The sequence below is a fragment of the Gopherus flavomarginatus genome, chromosome 1, assembly GCF_025201925.1.
Source record: "Gopherus flavomarginatus isolate rGopFla2 chromosome 1, rGopFla2.mat.asm, whole genome shotgun sequence".
NCBI lineage: Eukaryota > Metazoa > Chordata > Testudines > Testudinidae > Gopherus > Gopherus flavomarginatus.
Genome location: NC_066617.1, coordinates 122,969,738 through 122,991,461, shown reverse-complemented (window position 1 = coordinate 122,991,461; position 21,724 = coordinate 122,969,738). Strand labels below are relative to the sequence as shown.

The following is a 21,724-nucleotide window of genomic DNA, read 5'->3' as shown; positions in this document are numbered from 1 at the left end:
AGCACTCTTTTCCCTCAAAGGAGAAAAAGAAAAGACACCTTCAAAAGGAAATACTGAAGGGAGGAGTGCTGTTGTATTACTGGTTTACATGAGATATGAATAATGTAATACATGCATCCTTTCTAATCTATACTGACCTTGGCCTTTTCCTGTAGATAAACACTTATAAATGATCATTTGCATATCAAGTCCCTCCTGAATCCAAATTCTGTCCATCACACGAATAATCTGCAGAACCAGCATATCCTGACGTAGATCATCTCCCACCTGTGAAAAGGGCACGTGAAATTTGAGTTTCTCCTTGAATCCCAAAGCGAGACACTTTTCTCTCTCTTTTGGATTTTTTCCAGGCCAAAAGCCCCAGCTACCTTCATATTGCAGTAAATCCCTGCAGTTTTGCTCAAAGTGTTCATACTATATTAGAAGGAAGAAAGAACGGGATGACTTATACAGACAAGAAGTGTTTTGGCAACCACACTAATGGTACCATATGCCGTTTTGCCTGCTGCAAACTTGCAGTTTATAACTCACATGGAAATTACTGGTCTTTCACATGCGGTCAGGAGCTTGGATCCTTGTTTAGTTAAATTTCAAAATCCATCCAATAGCAGATCCCTTTTCAGGAATGAGAGCACAAGTATTTGGCCTGACACTACAGGGCAACCTTATTACATATACAAATGGTTTCCCTGACATGATTCAGAACCAGTTTCAACTAGCATTTTCTTGCTGACTGCTCCCCACATGGAGTCTGTTGAACAACAATCTTAGAGAAATCGGACCTTGCATCCTGTAATTAATGAAGGGATTATTTTCTACCGTAGCTGGGTAAATGGCCCATAAAACAAAAGCTCTGCTATTCATCCCCTCCTCCTCAATGGCTAAACTGCATCTGGATTTTACTGGTATTTTCAAGCCTTCATCAGGAAAGTCTTTCATAAATTGTAAGCTTTAGTTACATTACAATGATTTGTTCCTTTATTATGTTCCTTTTACAGAAGCATCCTAGTCTACAGGCATTTAATAAGAAGACATCAATTTCCCCCTATTTTTTTAAAAATCCATTTCCCTTTTGTTTACAGCTAATCTTGATTCCAATTAATTATGCTCAGCAGCCAGGCCTGAAGAGAATTTTTCCTGTGTTTGCTCACCACTGTTCAAAACAACAGTTACCATTTTATTTAAGCATTATCTATTACAAATAATGAAGCATATTATGAGCCAAATTACTGTTGCTGTTAAATCGGTATGCTGGATAGGGGAAGGTGCAGAGAACTTCATAAAACTATTGGCATCACTGCCAGTGTTCATTGCCCCAGAGATGTACATTGGGTGGCGTGACGAGGCACCTGCCTCTCCTTCCACTTTAAGCCACTGGTTTGTTATGTAAGTAGTGTCAAGTATACACCTTTTCCAAAAGTGACAAAGGCAGATTAGTGTGCTTCCTCCAGTTTGGCCAGAAATGATATTTCTGTTCCTAGGCCATATGTGCATAAAATGCAAATTTCACCCTGGTGGTTTCTGTAGCATGAGATTTTTAGGCTTCTGTTTTCTGACTAGGGCACCTTCTAATTTCTAAGAACTACCCCTTAACCCTTTGCTTGGAGGCAGCAACCATTTTGTGCTCTTCAGGTTGCTGTGGTCCAAACAGAGAGCTCTCTCACACACTCATACCGTGCTTTCTCAAGGGGGCTTTCCTATTGTTGTTTCTCTTAATCTGAAACAGAAGTAATTTTAGACTGAAAGCATATGTTTTCTCTCTTTGTGTATGGAAACATGACAATCCTGGGCTTACTTCCAAATACAACAATGGAGTTACGCCAGCGATTAATCCATCCCAATACCATTATTAAGGTGGTGTACCTCCTCTATCATTCCACAACATGATTGCCATGGGGTGGTGCTCTCCAGCATGCCCCTTGTGGCCGTTCATGGTCCTACAGGTATGTTGCACTTAGCAACCTTTCAAGGTTCTTTCAATCAATTACCCTGACTAGATTGGTTCAAAACAGTTACTCTTCTCTCAGGGATGCAATTAAAATTTTCCTAAGATGGGAATCCAGAGCTCTCCCTCCACTGCCCTGAATCCAGTCCCACACCTCGCCTCCACCCCCGAACTCTCCCTTGCCACTTCCCAATACCCAGTCTTGAGCAGTCTCACACTGCCTTGGCACCCAGATCTGTGCTCTCTCTCTTGCATTCAGCTCCACAAAAAACTCTTCCCTTCACATTAATCTGCCCCCAGCTCTGAGATCTCCCTCTTGTACCCAGTCCTACTCTGCTTTTCCCTGGGGACTGGGAGGCTGGCATTCATGGGTGCCAGAAGGACTGAGAAAGCAAAGGGCCCAAGCAGACACACAGGGTTTCAAGGCCACTACAATTTTGCCCAGCCACCCCTCATCATGCCAGCAGGAAAGAGGCTGTGCTGTTATGCCACCAAGCTTTGGTCAGGGGCTAAGTGTGTGTGTTTGGGGGGGGGGTCTTGCCCTCCCCCACTGCCACCCTTAGCCAGCTTCTTCCTCAGTTGGCCCTTTCCCTGCAGTTAGTCCTCAGGTGCAGGGTGTTTAGCAGGCTGCCTTCTCCTGCTAGTGGTGATCCACTATAACATGAGGGAGGAGGTAGCTTTTGTGACAGTCCCTTTCCTAAAAGCCAGTTGGCTGGGTGAGAAGGGAGCTTCTTTATTGACTCTTTGCAAGGCTCCTGGCCCCAGGCCCTTAAAGACACAGGGACAGGATTTCCTCCCAAGCATCATTCATTCCCAGGACGGGTTCCTCTCTCTATCTCCTGAGTCACTGTATATACATCAGACCTTTACAAATCTTAAAGGGCCATGCCACATGATGAGAATGGGCTGATCCCTTGGCACCACTACTCCATCACATTGACTCTGACTCGGAGAGTCAGAATTGAGTCCTATATGTTTTGTGCCAAATGCAGTCTTCAGCATGGTAGTATTTTATCAGCTAGACAGGGCTACTGTACAATTCAGTCCTTTCCTTGAACAGTTATTTCTCTGGACTTTGTCCTTAGACCTCAAGAAGGTAAATACACTATGTTATCATTTACTGTTTAGCCTGAGTTAAAAGCACACATTGTTTTCCTAGAATGCATTTGATTTTCTATCAATCAAAACCTTAGATGCTTTATATTTCCTTAATATACTGTACTTAAATGTCTAGCATCAAATAGGATTATGAAAACGGAGCAGCACAGCCAAATCAAACACCTCAGGCTCAAGAACTGAAGCCTTCCCTTTCAATGGGTATTAATTTAACTTTTTGCATACAAAATGAACTGGAGGTTATTAGTATGAATAACCTACCTTAAAAATAACATTGATGTTTCTACTCAGTGTCTCTGTATTGATGAAGGAGATTTTCAATGGAAAAGCATTGGATGTGAAATATGAACATGCCTTTTGGAAAAAAAAAAAAGACACACACATAAAATATAGTATACTATAGGGTAAAAGCAGTAGAACATTTCCCTGAGAAGATGTGGTGTCTTGAAGTATTTATCAGCAGCACAGGTAACAAAAATAAATAGCCCTCGATATTAGAAATAGTTGAACTGGTTCAGAACAGAAGAATCTCTACTTCCTTTGACACTTTGCCCATCTTTACCATCATATTCAAACTTCTTAAAGGTTCTGAAATGCTCAGGTAATCTTTTTGCTACGATTATTTTTTTATTTTCCCCAGGCCATTCAGTGCTACATTTTGGCTGGGACTGGAAAGACCAAAGTGATGTAAGGCAGACCCAATCAAAGGCTGCAATGCACTTGTGAACACTGTGATCTAAAGATTTTTTGTGTCTTATTTTGTCAGTGGGTAGCCTGATCCTGCAATCCTTATGGAGACAAATCAATTTTAATGGGTCTCTAATCCTGGGTTAGGAGTGCAACAAATTCTAATAATCATAATCCACATTATTTGGAGCCTATCTTAAACCCTGACCATTGGCATCATATAGAGCCTTCCACCTGAAGATCTCAAAAGGCTTTTAAAATCACTAATGAACTAAGCTTTGAAAACCCCTGTGAGTTAGGTAAGTATTATTATCACCACTATAAAAAAAGAAAAACTGAGAAAGACAAAGCAATGGCCTACTTTTCAGAAATAATAAGCACCTCAAAGCTCCCATTAAAATCAGAACTGGGCATATGCAAGGGTGGAAAATTTGAAGAAAAATTATAATATAGACAGCTATACATTGTCTTTCATCCAGGGATCTCAAAGTATGTTAGAAACATTACTTAAGCCTCTTTACACGCATGTGAAGTCTGAGATACCTCCTATTATACTATGTTACAGATGAATAAATTTGAGGCACTGAAATCAACAGGAGTTTTTCTTCAATGAGGCAATGATTTCACTCAGAGTGACTGAAAGACTTTGCCAAAGGTTAATGTACGATAATACACCAGTGGCTGAGCTGGAAAAGGATTCTGGATGCTTGACTCTTAGTTTAACCAGTAGACAATGCTGAAATGAATTATGGTTTGATTATTAGGAGTATTCTAAAAATATTAGAGTTCATGAAATAGAACATGCATTTCAGTCTAATGGCTGCAGACAAAAAAAAATATTATATATATATATATATATATATATATATATATATATATATATATATATATATATATATATATAAGAAAATGAATACATACACACACACACACACACATCAATCAAGATTCAGTGTCAGTCAAGCCAATCTGGTGTGGTATCAATAGCTCAACTGGATAGTTAGAGACCTCCCCAATAGTCATTATTCCCAGAAAGTCTGAAAGCAGTGAGAAACAGTTAGCTCGAAAATTCTTCTGATTTATGTTATCCACAATTGGCCCAGTCCAGCAGGGTGCTAAGAAGCTTCAGTACTCACTGACATCAAGTCTGAAGAGCAATTATTGGGAGAGTCACAGGTCAAAGAAGGTTGAAGGGCTCAATTCCTCACAAGATCAGGTCCATTGTGGGTTATAGGCCACAGAGTAAAATTATAAAGCAGTGCTGTAATTATAAAGCATAAACTTAAAAATCCCCTCAGATCTGTACATATTATATTTTCCTTGTGGCTGGGTACTTCTTCCCCCAACAATACTGAATCCTCTGGTGTGACATTTGTATGTGATAAAACATGAATGACACAGTCCTGGCAGTCTGGTCAATGAAGTCAAACATATGAAAAAATACACAAGCTTCCTCCATTCAGCAGTAGTTTTTAATAAGGATAACTTGCACAGGTGGCTGAGTCTGCAAACATTTACCATGCGAAATCTCACAGGTTCAACGGGAGGAGGGCCAGTGCTACAGCTAAGCACCCCTCATCTCTGAAGGCTATCAGGCCCCAGGGAGGAAGAGCTGCCAGTAAGAATCTGCATTCTGTGGCAGCAACCAGCTGCTGCATCAGGGGGCACTGTTAAAGAGGCAGATACCTCCTTCCCCATAAAAGCTGCTTTGAGGAAAGCCAGGCTGGAACCATGCTAGTCACAATTTTGAGTCTCCATTGCAACGCTGCTGTTGTAAGGGGAGAGAGACACACTTAAATTGGCAAATACTACCTCTCCCCCTAGCTGGGCTGAAGGCATCCATAAAAATATCAGTCCTGTGGATAGCTGCCTATGTGATGCCAAAGCTTAAAGGGGATACTCATAAATAAAGATTTGCAGGATCATGACCTAGTTCATGCAACATTTCATTCCCTAGTACTTATTACACTGAAAATAAAATAATCTATAGAGTAAAATGGACTTACATCTGCATCTATGCCTCGTACAACAATTGCAGGATTCAGGGGAAGCCGGCAAACATTTACCTCCTGGAAGAACTGCTTTAGTTTGTTGATTTCCATCTTTAGTACCTCCTGTGAGACATCAATCATTATGACAAATTGAAACAACATCACAGCAGTTTTTTAATTGCTGACTCTCTTGCTATATTTTAATAAGATAGTGAATCAAATTTCTGGTCTTAGTAATATTAATGCAACCTCATAAGAGTTAATAGGATTACATCAATGTGCAGTAACTGAGACTAAGAATTGTGATCGTGGTCTGCATCTGTGCCCTTGTTGCCTACAGTGTCCTCCTCAGCAGCTTTTCAGCTACGCACATCTTGTTCTGAACAGCATTTTTTCTTATGACATTTTTCTCTAACCAAGTTCACAACGAGTGGTTTCTTGCTTCAGGACTGTTGCCTTGCCTCCCCTTTCTAAGTGTAGGTATGCCAATTACAAGGTTTGCGTTTTTCTGGCTTTATAGCTTCTTGATTGGTCTCTGAGGTCTGGCTGATGTACCAAAAAGGTGTCATACACATTTACTGATTTCTTCTTACAATGGCATGCATAATCTTTCACTCTGACAAATCACTGTGTCTTTTTATGTTAAAGTTTGTTTAGGTGTGGCATTCTGGTTTTCTTTTGGTGTTGGTTTGGGTTTTTGGTTTTGTTTGTTGTTTGTTTTTGTATTTTTTTCCCCTTGGAAGGACTTTAGGTGGGAAGGCTAAGAGAGATACAGAGGTAGCAGTGGTAGTGACCCACGCACTAGAAGACACAATGAAGATGACCAGAAATGTGGAAGCTATGGGGTGTACATGGATCCTGGAGTGGGGTACTTGAAAAGTGCTTCATTTGTATGAAGTTCGGCCTCATAGAGTTGGTGGAAGAGAAGATCTGAGGCTTAGAGATGCAGGTGAAAACTATGGTTGAGTTTCAAAGGGGATTTGAGCAAATGATGAAACAAAGGAGGCTGAAGGGAAAAGCCAAGATTCGCAGATGCAAGCTGGACTGAAAAACTCGGTGGAGAGACTAATGGTTGAGGAAAGTGGCCAGTGGAAGCATGTGACTACGAGAACCAAGCAGAGGAAAAGACCGGCTAGTTAAGGGGAACAGGTTTGCGGAGTTAGAAAATGAAGAAGGGGAAGAGCCAGGCTGTAACTGAAGGAGAGAGGACAAGGAAGATGACAAGAGCAACTAGTCCTATAGGGAGGGCCGGCTCTAGCCATTTTGCTGCCCCAAGCACAGTGGCATGCCACGGGAGGGGGGGGCGCTCTGCCGCTCGCCGATCCAGCGGCTCCGGTGGACCTCCCGCAGGCGTCCCTGCGGAGGGTCTGCTGGTCCCGCGGCTGCAGTGGACCTCCTGCAGGCACGCCTGTGGGAGGTCCATGGAGCCGTTTGCCGCCCTCCCGGCAACCGGCAGAGCGCCCCCTGCGGCATGCTGCCCCAAGCATGTGCTTGGCGCACTGGGGCCTGGAGCCAGCCCTGCCTATAAGTCCTACAGAAAGAGGGGAAGAGCCTATGGAGATACCCAGAGTTCAGAGCCCCAGGAGGATACAGGAAGACTCACAGAAGATTGCAAGGGAAAATAAAAGACAAGAGGAGTCTCAGCCAGAAAGAACAGGAGGAAGGCCGGAGAATCACACCATCACCAGGAAAAGAAAGGTCTATGTGATTGGTGACTTCCTGCTAAGAAAAACAGGCAGGTCTCTCACCAGAGCTGATCCAGAGAACAGAACGGTGTGCTGTCTGCCAAGAGCTAAGATACAGGATGTGGACCTGAATCTGAAGAGGATCCTAATGGGAACAGGAAAGAATCTACTGGATTGTCCTTCATGTGGGAACAAATGATCCTGTTAGATTCTCGCTGGAACGTATCAAGGGAGACAATGCCAGGTTGGGGAAGATGCTTAAGGAAATGAAGGCTCAGGTGATCTTCAGTGGGATTCTGCCTGTCCCTAGAGGAGGAGAAGATTATGATGATCAACAGATAGCTCAGGCAGTAATGCTATAAGGAGGACTTTGGGACATCCGATCACTGAGAGGCATTCATGGACAGAGGACTGTTCTCATGGGATGGACTCCACCTGAGTAGGGAGGGAGATAGACTTCTGGGATGGAGATTGGAACAATTGATTAAAAGAGCTTTAAAGTAGGAATTCAGGGGAGAAGGTTTGAAAATGCTCATGTAATCTCCATGCCTGATTTTAACATTGAAAGGGAGGAAATCAAGTAAGAAAAGAAACAGCAATGGAGAATGGACATTAAGAGGAAGGATAGCGCTGATACCAGTCATATAGGTGACACTGGCAGTAGAATGACTATACCCAGTTGGGCAAGGAACGTCCGTGAAGCCAAGTGGCAACAATTAAGATGTTTCTACACCAATGTAAGGAACTTGGGTAACAAAATGGAGGAACTAGCACTACTGGTGTAGGAAGTGAAACCAGATATTATGGGGCTAACAGAAACATGGTGGAATAGTAGTCATGACTGAAGTACAGGTATTGAACGGTATGTGCTGTTTAGGAAAGACTGTCGGAAGACAGGATACTGGGCTACATGGACCTTTGGTCTGACCCAATAAGGCCATTCTTATGTTCTTATGACAGAAAAAGGCAAAGGTAGTGGAGTAGCATTGTATATTAATAATGAGGTAGACTGTAAAGAAATTAGAAGTAATGGAATGGATAAGACGGGGTCTGTTTGGTCAAAATCACTTTGGGGAAGAAAGCTACTAGTGGTTCCCCTGGAATAGTGCTTGGGGTGTGCTACAGATCCCCAGGATCCAATTTGGATATGAAAAGAGAGCTCTAATATTTTTAATGAAATAAATACTACTGGGAATTCTGTGATTACAGGACTCTTTAACTTTTCAAATATAGATTGGAGGACAAGTGCTACTACTAATAGTAGGGCCCAGATTTTCCTGAATGTGATAGCTTACAGATTTCTTCCCCAAATAGTTGCTGAACCAAAATGAGGTGATGCCATTTTAGATTTGGTACTGGTTGTAGGGAACCACGTTGGTTCGAGTGATCATGAGCTAATTCAGTTTAACTAAATGGAATAATAAACAAAAAATAGATCTGCCACTTGGATCCTTGATTTCAAAAGGGCTAACTTTAAAAATTAAGGCAATTAGTTAGGGAAGTGGACTGGATCTGAATGTGGAGGAGGCTTGGAATTACTTTAAGTAAAAGTTGCCGAAGCTGTTGGAAGCCTGCATCCCAACCAAGGGGAAACAATTCTTAGGAAAGAGTTTCAGATCAAGCTGGATGAGCAAGCATCTCAAACAGGTGATTAAGAGAAAGCAGAAAGCCTACAAGGAGTGGAAGATGGGCTGGATCAGCAAGGAAAGCTACCTCTTGGAGGTCGGAAAGTGTAGGATAAAGTGAGACCTGCCAAAAGTCAAGCAGAGTTGGACCTTGCAAAGGGAATTAAAACCAATAGTAAAAGGTTCTATAACCATATAAAGAAGAAGAAAACAAGGAAAAGAAGAAGTGGGACCACTAAGCACTGAGGATGGAGTGGAGATTAAAGATTACCTAGGCATGGCCCAAAACCTAAACAAATACCTTGCTTCAGTTTTTAATGAGGTTAGTGAAGAGTTATGGGGTTATGGCAGGGTGACTCATGGCAATGAGGATACAGAGGTAGAAATTACCACAGCCAAGGTGGATGTCAAATTCACACAGCTTAATCAGACTACATCGGGGGGCCTGGAAAATCTCCATCCGAGCATATTAAAGGAACTGGCATATTAAATTTCAAGTCCAATAAGCAAGGATTTTTAATGAATCTGTATACTTGGGAGTCACATCCTATGACTGGAGAATTGGTAATATAGTTCCTATTTTTAAGAAAAGGGGAAAAAATGATATGGGAAACTATAGGCTTGCTAGTTTGACCTCAATAGTATGCAAGCTCTTGGAACACATTTTGAAAGAGAAAGTAGTTAAGGACATAGAGGTAAACAGGAACTGGGATAATATACAAAATGGTTTGACAAAAGATAGATTGTGCTAGACCAACCTGACCTCTTTCTTTGAGAAGATAACTGATTTTTTTAGACAAAGGAAATACAGTAGATCTAATCTACCTGGATTTCAGTAAGGCATTTGCTACAGTTCCACATGGGAAATTATTAGTTAAATTGGAGAAGATGGGGATTAATATGAGAATTGAAAGGTGTACAAGGAACTGGTTAAAGCAGAGACAATTATGGGTCACGCTGAAAAGTGAACTGACATGCTGGAGGGCAGTTACTAGTTGAGTTCCTCAGGGACTGGTCTTGGGATCAATCTTATTTAACATTTTTATTATTGACCTTGGCACAAAAAGTGGGAGTGTGCTAATAAAATTGCAGATGACACAAAGTTGTGAGGTACTGCCAATATAGAGGGAAACTGGATTATCAGACAAGAAGATCTGGATGATCTCATAAACTGGAGTAATAGAAATGGGATGAAATTTAATTGTGCAAGGTCATGCTTTTAGGGACAAACAACAAGAATTTTTGCTATAAGATGGGGATGTATCAGTTGGAAGTGACAGAGGAGGAGAAAGACGTGAGTGTATTGGTTGATCACAAGATGACAATGTGATACGGCTGTGAAAAAGGCTAATGCAGTCCTAGGATGCATGAAGCAAGGTCTTTCCAGTAGAGATAGGGAAATGTTAGTACCATTATTCAAAGCACTAGTGAGACCTCATCTGGAATATTGTGTGCAGTTCTGATCTTCCAAGTTGAAGAAAGATGGAACAGGTGCAGAGAAGAGTTACTAGGATGATCCGAGCAATTGAATACCAATCTTATGGGAGGAGACTGAAAGAGCTTGGCTTGTTTAGCATAACCAAAAGAAGGCTGAGGGGAGATATGATAGCTCTCTATAAATTCATCAGAGGGATAAATACCGGGGAGGGAGATGAGTTATTGAAGTTAAGTGCCAATGTGGACACAAGAACAAATGGATAGAAACCTGCCCATCAACAAGTTTAGACTTGAAATTAGGCAAAGGTATCTAATCATTAGAGGAGTGAAGTTCTGGGGCAGCCTTCCGATGGGAGCAGTGGGGGCAAAAACTGGCTTCAAGACTGATCTTGATAAATGTGTGGAGGGGGGGGTGGTATGATGAGACTGCCTATAATGGCATGTAACTGATCTGCAGCTGTTAGCTGGAAATATCTCCAATGGCTGGTGATGGGACACCAGATGGGGAGGGCTCTGAGTTACAACAGAGAATTCTTTCCCAGATGTCTGGCTGCTGGGTCTTGCCCACAAGCTCAGGGTCTAACTGATCACCATATCTGGGGTTGGGAAGGAATTTTCCTCCAGGTCAGATTAGCAGAGATCCTGGGATTCTTTTTTCTTTGCCTTCCTCTGCAGCACAGAGCATGAGTCACTTGCAGGTTTAAATTGGTGTAAATGGTGGATTCTCTGTAACTTGAAGTCTTTAAACCATGATTTGAGGACTTCAGTAACTCAGCCAGAGGTTAGGGGTCTATTACAGGAGTGGGGGTGGGGAAGTTCTGTGGCGTGTTTTGTGCAGGAGGTCAGACTAGATTGATGACCATGATGGTCCCTTCTGACCTTAAAGTCTATGAGTCTATGTTTTGTCTTTTTTTTTTTAAATCCTTGAGTCCTTAGTAGAGGCAAAACAGAGTCCAGACTCTGACAACATGCAGTGGTAGGTCTTAACTTTATTTGGCTCTCTGGTCTGTCTGGTTGAGATCTCAGCAAGAAAGAGTTTAGACATCAGTTAAGTAACAATAATGGTTGCTTCAGTAACCAAGTGAGCTAAACTTAGACTGTGCCTAGCTGCATGCAAACTGCATATATTGGACAAGAAGCCCTTTGGAACAGGGAATACATCTTCTATCTATTGATAGGTGCCATGTGCCTCCTTTGAGATGTTAAATACCCTCCACTCCCATTGGCTTTGTTGAGAATTGAGGATGCTCAGTATCTCAAAGGAAGCACTTAGCATCTCCCAGAGATTTAACATTAAACTTTTAAAGAGACACTAAATACTAGAGCAGTGTTTCTCAAACTGGGGTCCGTGGACCCCCTGGGAGGGCCCCAAGGGGGTCCGTGGGCCCCGCTGATCAATTCCTCCCCCTCCCTCCCTCCCTCCCTCCAACTCCTCATTCTCCCTTCTGCATGCCTCCAGTGCCTCCTGCATGCTAGAAGTTTGGCAGCGCAGTGGGGCTAAGGCTGGCTTCCTACCTGCCCTGGCTCCGCGCTGGTCCTGGAAACGGCTGATATGTTTCTGAGTCTCTGGCGGGGCAGGAGGTCTCTGTGTGCTGCCCCTGTCATGAGCGCCAATTCTGCAGCTCCCATTGGCCAGAAACTGCAGCCAATGGGAGTTGCAGGGGCAGTGTCTGAGGGCGGGGCAAAGCACGGAGACCCCCTGGCTCCCTCGGTCTCTTTTGGGAGCAACCCAAGGTAACTGCCGCCCAGTTGGAGCCCTCACCCATTCCCACACCCATACCCCCTACCTCAGCTCAGAGTCCGCACCCAAACTCCCTCCCAGAGCCTGCACCCCACACCCCCTCCTGAACCCCAACCCCCTGCCCCAGCCTGGTGTAAGTGAGTGAGGGTGTGGGAGAGTGAGTGACAGAGGGAGGGTGGATGGGTGAGCAGGGAGAATGGCCTTGGAGAAGGGGCAGGGCAAGGGCTGAGCAGGGAGGCTTGGGGGGGTCCCAAAAATTTTTTAAATCAAATGAGGGTCCTCATGTTGCTAAAGTTTGAGAACTGCTGCACTAGAGTCTTGAGATCTCCCTGCTATAAACAAACTAAATTCAAAAGACAAATATTTTCAGAAGAGGTTTGGGCTTTACCTTGGTTAACAGATTGATGGATGTTGGAGACATCATCCTTGGCCACCTTTAGTGATGTGGCTCAAAAGGTTATGGATATGAATATGGGCCAAAGATAGTAACTGTGGCTCAGGGATTACAGCTCGTTAAAAATAGTTTACAGTTGTGGCTGTCAAAATGTTTATAAATGCCTTTATAAATACACCTCTACCTCAATTTTACGCGGTCCTTGGTAGCCAAAAAAATCTTACTGCATTATAGGTGAAACCATGTTATATTGAACTTCCTTTGATCCACCGGAGTGTGCAGCCCCGCCCCCCCCAGAGCGCTGCTTTACCATGTTATACCCAAATTTGTGTTATATTGGGTGGTGTTATATTGAGGTAGCGGTGTACTTAACATTATTATAGGATTCTTGGTGATCACTATGCTAAGTATATAGACTACCACAAATACTGAGGTGTTTATGTGCTTTGCCAAGGTGAACTGGAAGATTGGAATGGTACCCATACTTACATAATTAAGAAGCTTAGCCTTGGGATTTATGCACATACTAATTAGAGAGCAGAGTTTACGTTCCTCCCACAAAAGGAAACAAACCAATAAATGTGTATGAGTGCAGAACAGCACAAACTTTGGGGGACTTTTTATTCAAAATATGGAGCTATTTAGTATAACAAAATGCAGTTTAGGAGAGAGAGATGCAATCGCTTCAAAATTAAAAGTTATTCGTACAAAACACAGAGAAGGAAAAAAAAATCTTAACAAACCTGTTTTTTGGGATCACTGGCAGCCTTGACTTTTTCAGCAACATCTCCCAGAATTTTGATAAGTTTCCTCTCCTTAGAAAACTCATTATTTAAGGTTTTTCCTGCGCAGAATTGGACAGCAGCTAGTAGTTTCTGATACCAGCTTTTGAAATGAGCTTCATTCTGTGCATCCTTTAACAGCCTGAAGGGAGGATGGAGAAAAAAAGTTGTGTACCTAAAACTGATTTTTTTTATACCACCTCTAGCAAGAACAATGAACGTACTCCAGACTAATCTGTATTTGGTGGCTTTGGGCAGTTTAACAGGAGAGAATGAAAAAAATATTTATTTGTTGGCAGCAGTCAAGTTCCATCTGATAACTAATGAGATTCCAAGAGTGTAAAATCGATAGAAACCTATTTCTTATTGCCATCCACCGAGCAGTTCTTGACTTGCTTCTTATTTCTAAAAGAAACATTTGTCAGAGGAAAGTATTTTCTACTTTCTTTTGTCCAGTTTTATACATATATACACAATACCCACCACGGCAACTGCACATGTGCACACACAAACCTTGCAGATAGTGGCTACATTTAAAAAGTACATATTGGTCTTAAAAGTGCTATAGTTTCAGCTGTATTCACCATTTTTAAGTGCAGGAATATTCCTGAAATCCATAAAACCTCTAACCCGAGTTATCGTTTTATGTGCATCCACTGCATTCATCTCTTCTTTGTCAGAGGTGGATCCAGACTAAAAACCCAGTTCTGATTCTGATGAACTTTGGGGAAGTTTTATGGCTTGAGTCATCACCAACATTGACTAAGGGGTAGGGTGAAAGAACAAGTATATTGATCTTTTGAGCCTCATCCAATTTTCTCCTCCATCCACAGCCCTGTCCACATTGGGAAAAAATATGCTTTTTTTCAAATTGAATTTATTTAACTCAATTTGAACCGCCCTTCCCCCCACCACATCTTTAACTTCCAAGTAGACACAGTTCAACACCTTTAAGATCATTTGAGCTGATCTTGGTGTATGCTAGTTTGACTGAAAAAAAGTCATCCTTTTGTTGGTCTTCATAGATATAGAGCTAATTTGTAATTAGCTTTCTGCCTATCTCCTGATTCGTTCTTCTCCCCTTCCATGAGCAGCATTAGACCACTCCCAGCCTCATGATCCTCCCACAACCCGACCCCCCCAAAACCTCACTCTGCCAGTAATCCTACCTGAGCCCCAAAGTAGCTTCCCTAGCTGACCTGGCCACTGAACACTAAGAACAGCTTTATTTATCTGAGGTTATCCAACTTGAAGCTATCCAGTTTTTTAAGGGTTAAAGGAACAACATGCATACACATATTAATATGACACACATTAGCAGAAAAAAGATTTTACTGCACAGATGTCAGAACATGACTTGGGACTCCCCTACACCCCTTAGCTCTGCCCCTTTTTGTCAATGCTTTACAATAAAGCTACCACAGCCAAGCATTTATATATTTTGTGCCTGAAATCTCTGTTCTGATTTAACTGAATAAAAGAAGAGTGTAAGGATTTTACATATTTTTCCCTGCTGACATTTTTTGTTCTCTTTGTTGTCTTTTATAAGACAATTGCTCCCCTGGAGCTTCCTTTGCGACCCAGACAAAGTGACAATTCAATACAGAATAATATCACCTGCTGGTTTCTGACAAACTTTCCCAATAGCATAAAGAATCTGAATTTTTACAGGTTTGTAAGCACTGCAAACACTGAAAGTACCTGTAGTGTTCTGCTAGTAATGCCTAGACATGTAAGGGAGGAGATACAAGTACGTTAGTCTGTCATCTTCTCTCCCCCTAGGAGTTGGAAATGACACTTCTTAGTATAGTCTATTGCAAACAAATAATTATATTCTGGGCTGAACGAGAATATGAAGTGTCAGTGCACTGTCTTGTGGGAGATAAATTCCAGCGTACAGACAGACTCCACACCCTTAGTGGCAGAGCTTCTGTTGCCATCCTCACTCACTCGAACAGCTCATGCATGATGACTGATACTAGCTAGAGTCGCTGAGGTTCAAAAACTATGTCTTAGGGTTTGGCTTCGCTTGCAGCTGTACAACGCTGGAAGTTAAAGCTGTCGTCGTACAGCTGTGTAGGGAAAGCGCTGCAGTGTGGCCACACTGACAGCTACCAGTGCTGCAGCGTGGCCACATTTCCAGCAGTGCTGGGAGTGGTGCATTATGGGCAGCTATCCCAGCGTTCAAGTGGCTGCAACGTGCTTTTCTAAAGAGGAAGGTGGGGTGGAGTGTGACAGGGAGCGTGGGGGAGATAGAGAGAGTGGATTTTTGGAGCTGACACTGTGTCAGCTCCCTGCCTTGCAAGTTCTAAGGACTTGAAGATACACAGCTCCAACCTTCAACCTTCAACCATTTTAAAAGTTTTGACCCCATCCCCCACCCCTCTCTCATTCACTAAATGCAAATAGCCTTCAGACCAGATAAGCAGCTGCTCCAAAACAGACCCCCCACCCCACCTCCGGGATGCTTCTCTCCTCAAGTAAACACTAGGGGATCCCCTCTCCCTGCCTCCGCTCGAGCAAACAGTAGCTGTGTTTGTTTTTTAGATAAGCAGTTCCGGGAGCCCCGAGTTCACAATAAAACAAAGAGAGGCATCACGACAAAACAAAGAGTGTTATCTTTACTTAAAAAGCATTATGGGAAGATTCCGACGGTCAATTACAGTGTAGTAAGATTAATCACTGCTTACACTGGCACCCCAGTGCTGCAAGAGCAGCGCTGTTCTCTTTATTCCTCTCGTCGAGGTGGAGTACAGCCAGCGCTGTAGCCAGGGAGATACAGTGCTGTATGTGCCTTGCCAGTGTGGATAGGGAGTACGTTGCATAACTGTAAAGCCACCACCAGCGCTGTAACTCTCAAGTGTAGCCAAGTCCTTAGACTCCATAGTGTGACTTAACACAGTTGTAACCAGAACAGATATTTCTTAAAAGTCACTGGCCGTTCTGAAGAGCGAAACCATTCTAGTCCAATTCTATCAGAACTGTCCTTGATAACTGTTTTTTCAACATGATTGTTGCTGATGCAATGCCAGCTGTTGTGCAGACAGGGAGTTTCAACCTGTCTCAACTATAGCAATGTAAAGAAGTAAACACGTCATTTCTAGCTTACCTAACTCACAGGAGGTGAAATTCACCCTTTCCACAAAGCCAGAGTAAATAGCTTTTGTGTGAGTAACAATACTGGGCTGAAGCAGGGTACTATTTACTCCCGCAGGTATTCTCTTTGGGGCTGCTGTTCCTATCTAGGATCATGCCCCCTTGCATGCAGTTCAGCCCACTGAATCTGTGTAATCACAAGGGGCAGTTCCTACCCATTCTGCACTAGCCTGTTCAGAGTGAGTATACAGCCCTCGTCACATGATGTGCAAAGGTCTCTCTGCATGACTGCACTGGCAGGGCCACGAATGTACCACAGGGGTCAAGGGGCTGTGTAAATCTTCTATCTCCCCTCTGCAACAGGGTGAGTTTCAACCATATTTCTTGGATGCTGTTCATTATCTTCCATGACATTTTCTTAAAAACAAAATGTGTTCCATCCACTGTGTGGGGGTAATCACTTGATGTGATGAAAGTACAGGCACAACACCGTAGTTAAAGTGTTCTGTAAAAAGACCATACCACTTTTGCTCTCAGAATTGAATGTTTAAATTTGTAGAAGTACTGTTCACATTTCCTGTAGCAACAGAAAATGATCTCAACTCAGAGATGACTTGAATATATACCCATTACATACAAAAAAGCTGTGAAGAGAATGTCAATGTTGCGAAGTCAAACACTCAAAAGTTAGGAAATGCCAGAATTAAGGATGCCTGCTCAACATTTAATTTCAGCTCCCTCGTGCATATGCTTTCTGATACAGTCTTTAATTACATCATTACATACTATTTTTTCCCCACAGAACAACTGCTGTCAGGAACTGTGGGCTTTAGTTCCCTCAACTCAGCCTGATTGATGAGTCCAGCTTGGTGGCTGCAGAATCACTTGACTGACTGGCCCACAAGATTGGATACAAGGAGCCAACAGATCTGCATTTCAGCTCAGGCTCCTGACACTTGCTTCATTCAGTGCACAGGAGAATAAGTGATAGTTCACTGATCCTCGTGCAATATTTTATTTTTTCCTCATTGTACAAAGGCCTTATTTACTGCACACTATTCAAATCCTGCTCTGTAAAACAGAATTATTAATTTTCGCAGAGGTTTTTCTCTGGTGCGCATCGCTACGGTATGTAAGTGCTTCACAAACATTAATTAATTTATCTTCCAAAATGCCTGTGAGCTAAGGTGGTATTATTATTCCCATTTTACCAACTGGGAACAGAGGCTGAGAGGCATTAATTTCCAAAGTGCCTGATAATTTTGAATGTCCTATTTGAGATACTCAAGGCTGATTTTTCAGATAAAATAGCATTTTATAGCACTTCATTTGTTCAGAGCACAGCTCCCATTAACTTCAGTTGCATTTATGAATGCTCAACACTTTTGCAAATCTCAGGTCAGGTGTCTTGAATCAGGCACACAGAAAACGAGAAACTCAGCTACTGAATGTGTTTGGTTTCAGTAACTTGCCCAGCATCCCATAGGAACTCCATGGCAGATGTAGGGATAGAATCCAGTTCTCCAGTTAACATTCAACTGCCTTAACCATGAGACTGTCATCTCTCCTTTTGCAGTCCCCTGCCCCAGTACTACAACTAGTACACACATTCCAACTAATGCGACAAATGAGGAAGGGGTCCTCCTTTTAATACTTGAACTCACAGGGCCGGGTCTAGGTTTTTTGCTGTCTCAAGCGAAAAAACAAAAACAAAAAACTGTCATGGTATAATTCCCCACTCTGAACCTTAGCGTCCAAAAGATGGGGTACCAGCATGAATTCCTCTAAGCTTAACTACCAGCTTAGAACCTGTAGCGCTGCCACCAACCAGGAATTCCAGTGCCTGGTACACTCTGGTCCCCCCAAAACCTTGCCCGGGGACCCCCAAGACCCAGACCCTCTGGATCTTAACACAAGGAAAGTAAACCCTTTCCCTCACCGTTGCCTCTCCCAGGCTTCCCTTCCCTGGGTTACCCTGGAAGATCACTGTGATTCAAACTCCTTGAATCTTGAAACAGAGAGGAAAATGCACCTTCCCCCCTCCTTCTCTCTTCCCCTCCCAGATTCTCCCTGAGAGAGAAAGTAATCCTAACACAGAGAGAATTTAGCCTCTCTCTCCCCCTTCCCTCCTTTCTCCCCACCAATTCCCTGGTGAATCCAGAGCCAGTCCCCTGGGGTCTCACCAGAATAAAAAAACAATCAGGTTCTTAAACAAGAAAAGCTTTTAATTAAAGAAAGAAAAAACAATAAAAATTATCTTTGTAAATTTAAGATGGAATGTGTACAGGGTCTTTCAGCTAAAGACACTGGGAATACCCTCCCAGCCTAAGTATTCAAGTAGAAATTAAAATCCTTTCAGCAAAATATAAATTTGAACTCCTTCCAGGCAAATACACATTTGCAAATAAAGAAAACAACCATAAGCCTAACTCGCTTTATCTACCTAGTGCTCACTATTCTGAACTTATAAGAGCCTGTATCAAAGAGATTGTATAGAAACCTGGTTGCACATCTGGTCCCTCTGAGCCCCCAGAGCGAACAACCACCAAAATCTAACAGCACACACAAAAACTTCCCTCCTTCAAGATTTGAAAGTATCCTGTCCCCTGATTGGTCCTCTGGTCAGGTGACAGCCAGGCTCACTGAACTTAACCCTTTACAGGCAAAAGAGACATGAAGTACTTCTGTTCTATTAACCCTTCATTATCTGTTTATGACAAAAACAAAAAACCTCTGGGAGGGCAACTGCTGAAGTGTCAGGAATGCCGCCCCTGAAATTGTGCTGCCCCAAGCATGTGTTTGGTTTGCTGATGCCTAGAACCGGCTCTGTTGACTCATTCCCTGAGCACAGTCCATCCTGGGCACTGAAGGAGGCTGGGGCCATTTGGAAAAAAATAGCATGTGAGAGAGTCTAAGGATTTCTAAATTAGTGTAATCTACATGCTGAATGGGCTGGAGCACTACAACTCATACCATTTTAGAATTCTTTATACCCACTTATATTTTTTCTGAATTTTGCCCTGAGAGCATAAATCATATGAATTCAGCTGTCTCTTTTTCTTATAGTATCAATTTAAATAAACTATGAAGGCTACCTTCTCCTGTATGAAATATTCCTTTTAGGATTCAGTCATCTTTGTTCTTCTTAAATACACAGTACTGAGATACCTTTCCTCTAATGAATCCACAGTCTGGAATTCATTGGAACCAGGAAAAGCAACTTTTTCTGTTTTAAGTAGAGACACTTCCTGTATAGGAAAGATCAACCTTTTTGATCTATTTTTAGTTTATCATTATGGCCAAGCTCCAGGAGAAGTAAATTCTAATAATCTTAGCACATGCATGTACTTCACAAATGTTTCCTTTTAAGTTGAAAAGGGGGTTAGGACCAGATTCCAACTGCTCATGCATAAGCCAGAGGTTTGGGGAGGGACACAGAGGAGAGGGGAAGAGTCAAAATTTTGATTCCTTTGTTTCATGACGCCAAGCTTTGCAGGAAGGTGGAGCAGCTCTCATGATCATGCCCTCCACTTCTGCAACAGCTGGAGGCCAGTACTGGAGGAGAACACAAGCTGCACAGTTTCAGCACATGGCAGTTGCAGAAATGGAGTGTTCCCCTTTTTACCGTATCTCTTCAGAGAGATTCTGTCCACCTCAGTGCTCTGATGACAAAATACATCCGGAACTGAAGCTCTGGCAATGAACTCCCTACCACTCACTCCTCACAGATGGTTCTTTTAAAAGCCACTGTATTGACCTTAATTTGCAAAATGATTGGAATTAACTAGATTTGACTTTCATCTTCATTTTATAAAAACAAAACAAGGTGGATATCAGAGGTCAGCCTTTAATGTAATGACTCATTCTGGGTTCTGCTGTAGTGTTTACTCTGCAACTGAACAAATAAGCAATTGGAATTCTGTCTTCACTGTTGCCTAGCCCGCACATCCCCACACATCCGCTGCAGTCTGAGAACCAGGCACAGATAGGAGCAGTTGTGCCCTATGAAATCACAGGATGAACATAATCAAGACACGAATGACATTTCCAAGACACGACTGGACACACTAACAGCTGTTGTCCCAACAGGAATGCACTGTAATTAAAATGACTCAAGGTCAGGGATTGTGAAGCAAGGAAAAACTCACATTTAGCCTCTGATGTTTGCTACAGAAGACTGCATATTAGAACTAACCCTGAAATCTTGCTTATATTCCAGGCCTGCAGTCCTGCAACATAGGGGTCTTGTGGACCAGCAACAGAAGAACAGATGAAGCTCTCCTTCTACGGATGGGCTCTTCTCCAATCTCCTCATCTCTTACTTTGATACTTGACTTTGGCCAGAGCAAGATAGGTGGTTTTAGACTCACTGTCAATAGATCACAGGCTGGGGAATGTCACAAGGAGGCTAAGAGGGGAAGGACTCTGAAGTTCAATGATGTAGTAAAGGAGAGCAAGGAGTCCCAAATAGCCTACTATGGGTTTGCAGGCCCTTAACAGATATGAAGGACAAGAGAGACACAATTTGCCTGAAGTTCATAAGTGAGGCATGGTTGGTAAAACTTCTAAGAACCCTAGGCAGTGATAAGGACAAATTAATGTTTCCATTTAATAAGCTGGTTTGGTGTTTTTAATCTGTATATCCACTGTATATACCAGCACATACACTATGCATACACAATAAAACATGATGAACACTTCCATTTTCAAAAGCAACGAGTGATTTTGGGGGTCTCAGTTGACGAGAACTTCAAAAGACCTGAGTACACTCATACTCAGAAAATCAGGCCCCTTTAAGGTGTCCCAGATTGGGTGCTTGAAAACCAAGGCACCCAACATCACTAGTCACTTTTGAATATTTTGACAAAGATATTCATATTTTGTTGTAAATATACAGATTACTCCTGTTGCTTTAATCCTCTGTTTTACTCAGCTGGAAGCAGGCAGACTCAGAGAAGGAAAGGACATTACTGCAGGACTCCAAAGCTCAGTATAGCAATGAATGCTTTTAAATGTCATTACACAGTCCCCAGTATTTGTCAATAGGTTAGCATGAAAAATGGTTGTTTCTCCAGAGGGGTACGGGCCCTGTGTCTAAGGGAGGCACCCACCTTGCTATATACAGGCATGTCCTGCAACACTCTCAAGACATCTTTGAAGTTCACAAAATGCATCAAGCTATGGCATATGCACATGCACAAAACATAAGAAAAGAAAGAGGAATC

At 42.6% G+C, this 21,724-nt stretch overlaps 1 protein-coding gene across 4 annotated transcripts in view; it reads right to left on the bottom strand.

Annotated features, from left to right (window-relative positions):
• The window catches only part of PIK3C2G (phosphatidylinositol-4-phosphate 3-kinase catalytic subunit type 2 gamma), a 307,432-nt gene that overhangs the window by 136,284 nt on the left and 149,424 nt on the right, over positions 1 to 21,724 (bottom strand). For all 4 annotated transcript variants that reach the window (XR_007776329.1, XM_050967900.1, XM_050967911.1 and 1 more), the window contains 4 exons: positions 13,365 to 13,545; positions 5,755 to 5,862; positions 3,323 to 3,415; positions 138 to 267 (listed from right to left, as the gene is read on the bottom strand). Coding sequence is in view for 3 of the 4 variants with exons in the window: in XM_050967900.1 (XP_050823857.1) it covers positions 138 to 267; positions 3,323 to 3,415; positions 5,755 to 5,862; positions 13,365 to 13,545 (512 nt within the window). In the remaining variant the exon portion in view is untranslated. The remainder of the gene's footprint in view (positions 1 to 137; positions 268 to 3,322; positions 3,416 to 5,754; positions 5,863 to 13,364; positions 13,546 to 21,724) is intronic.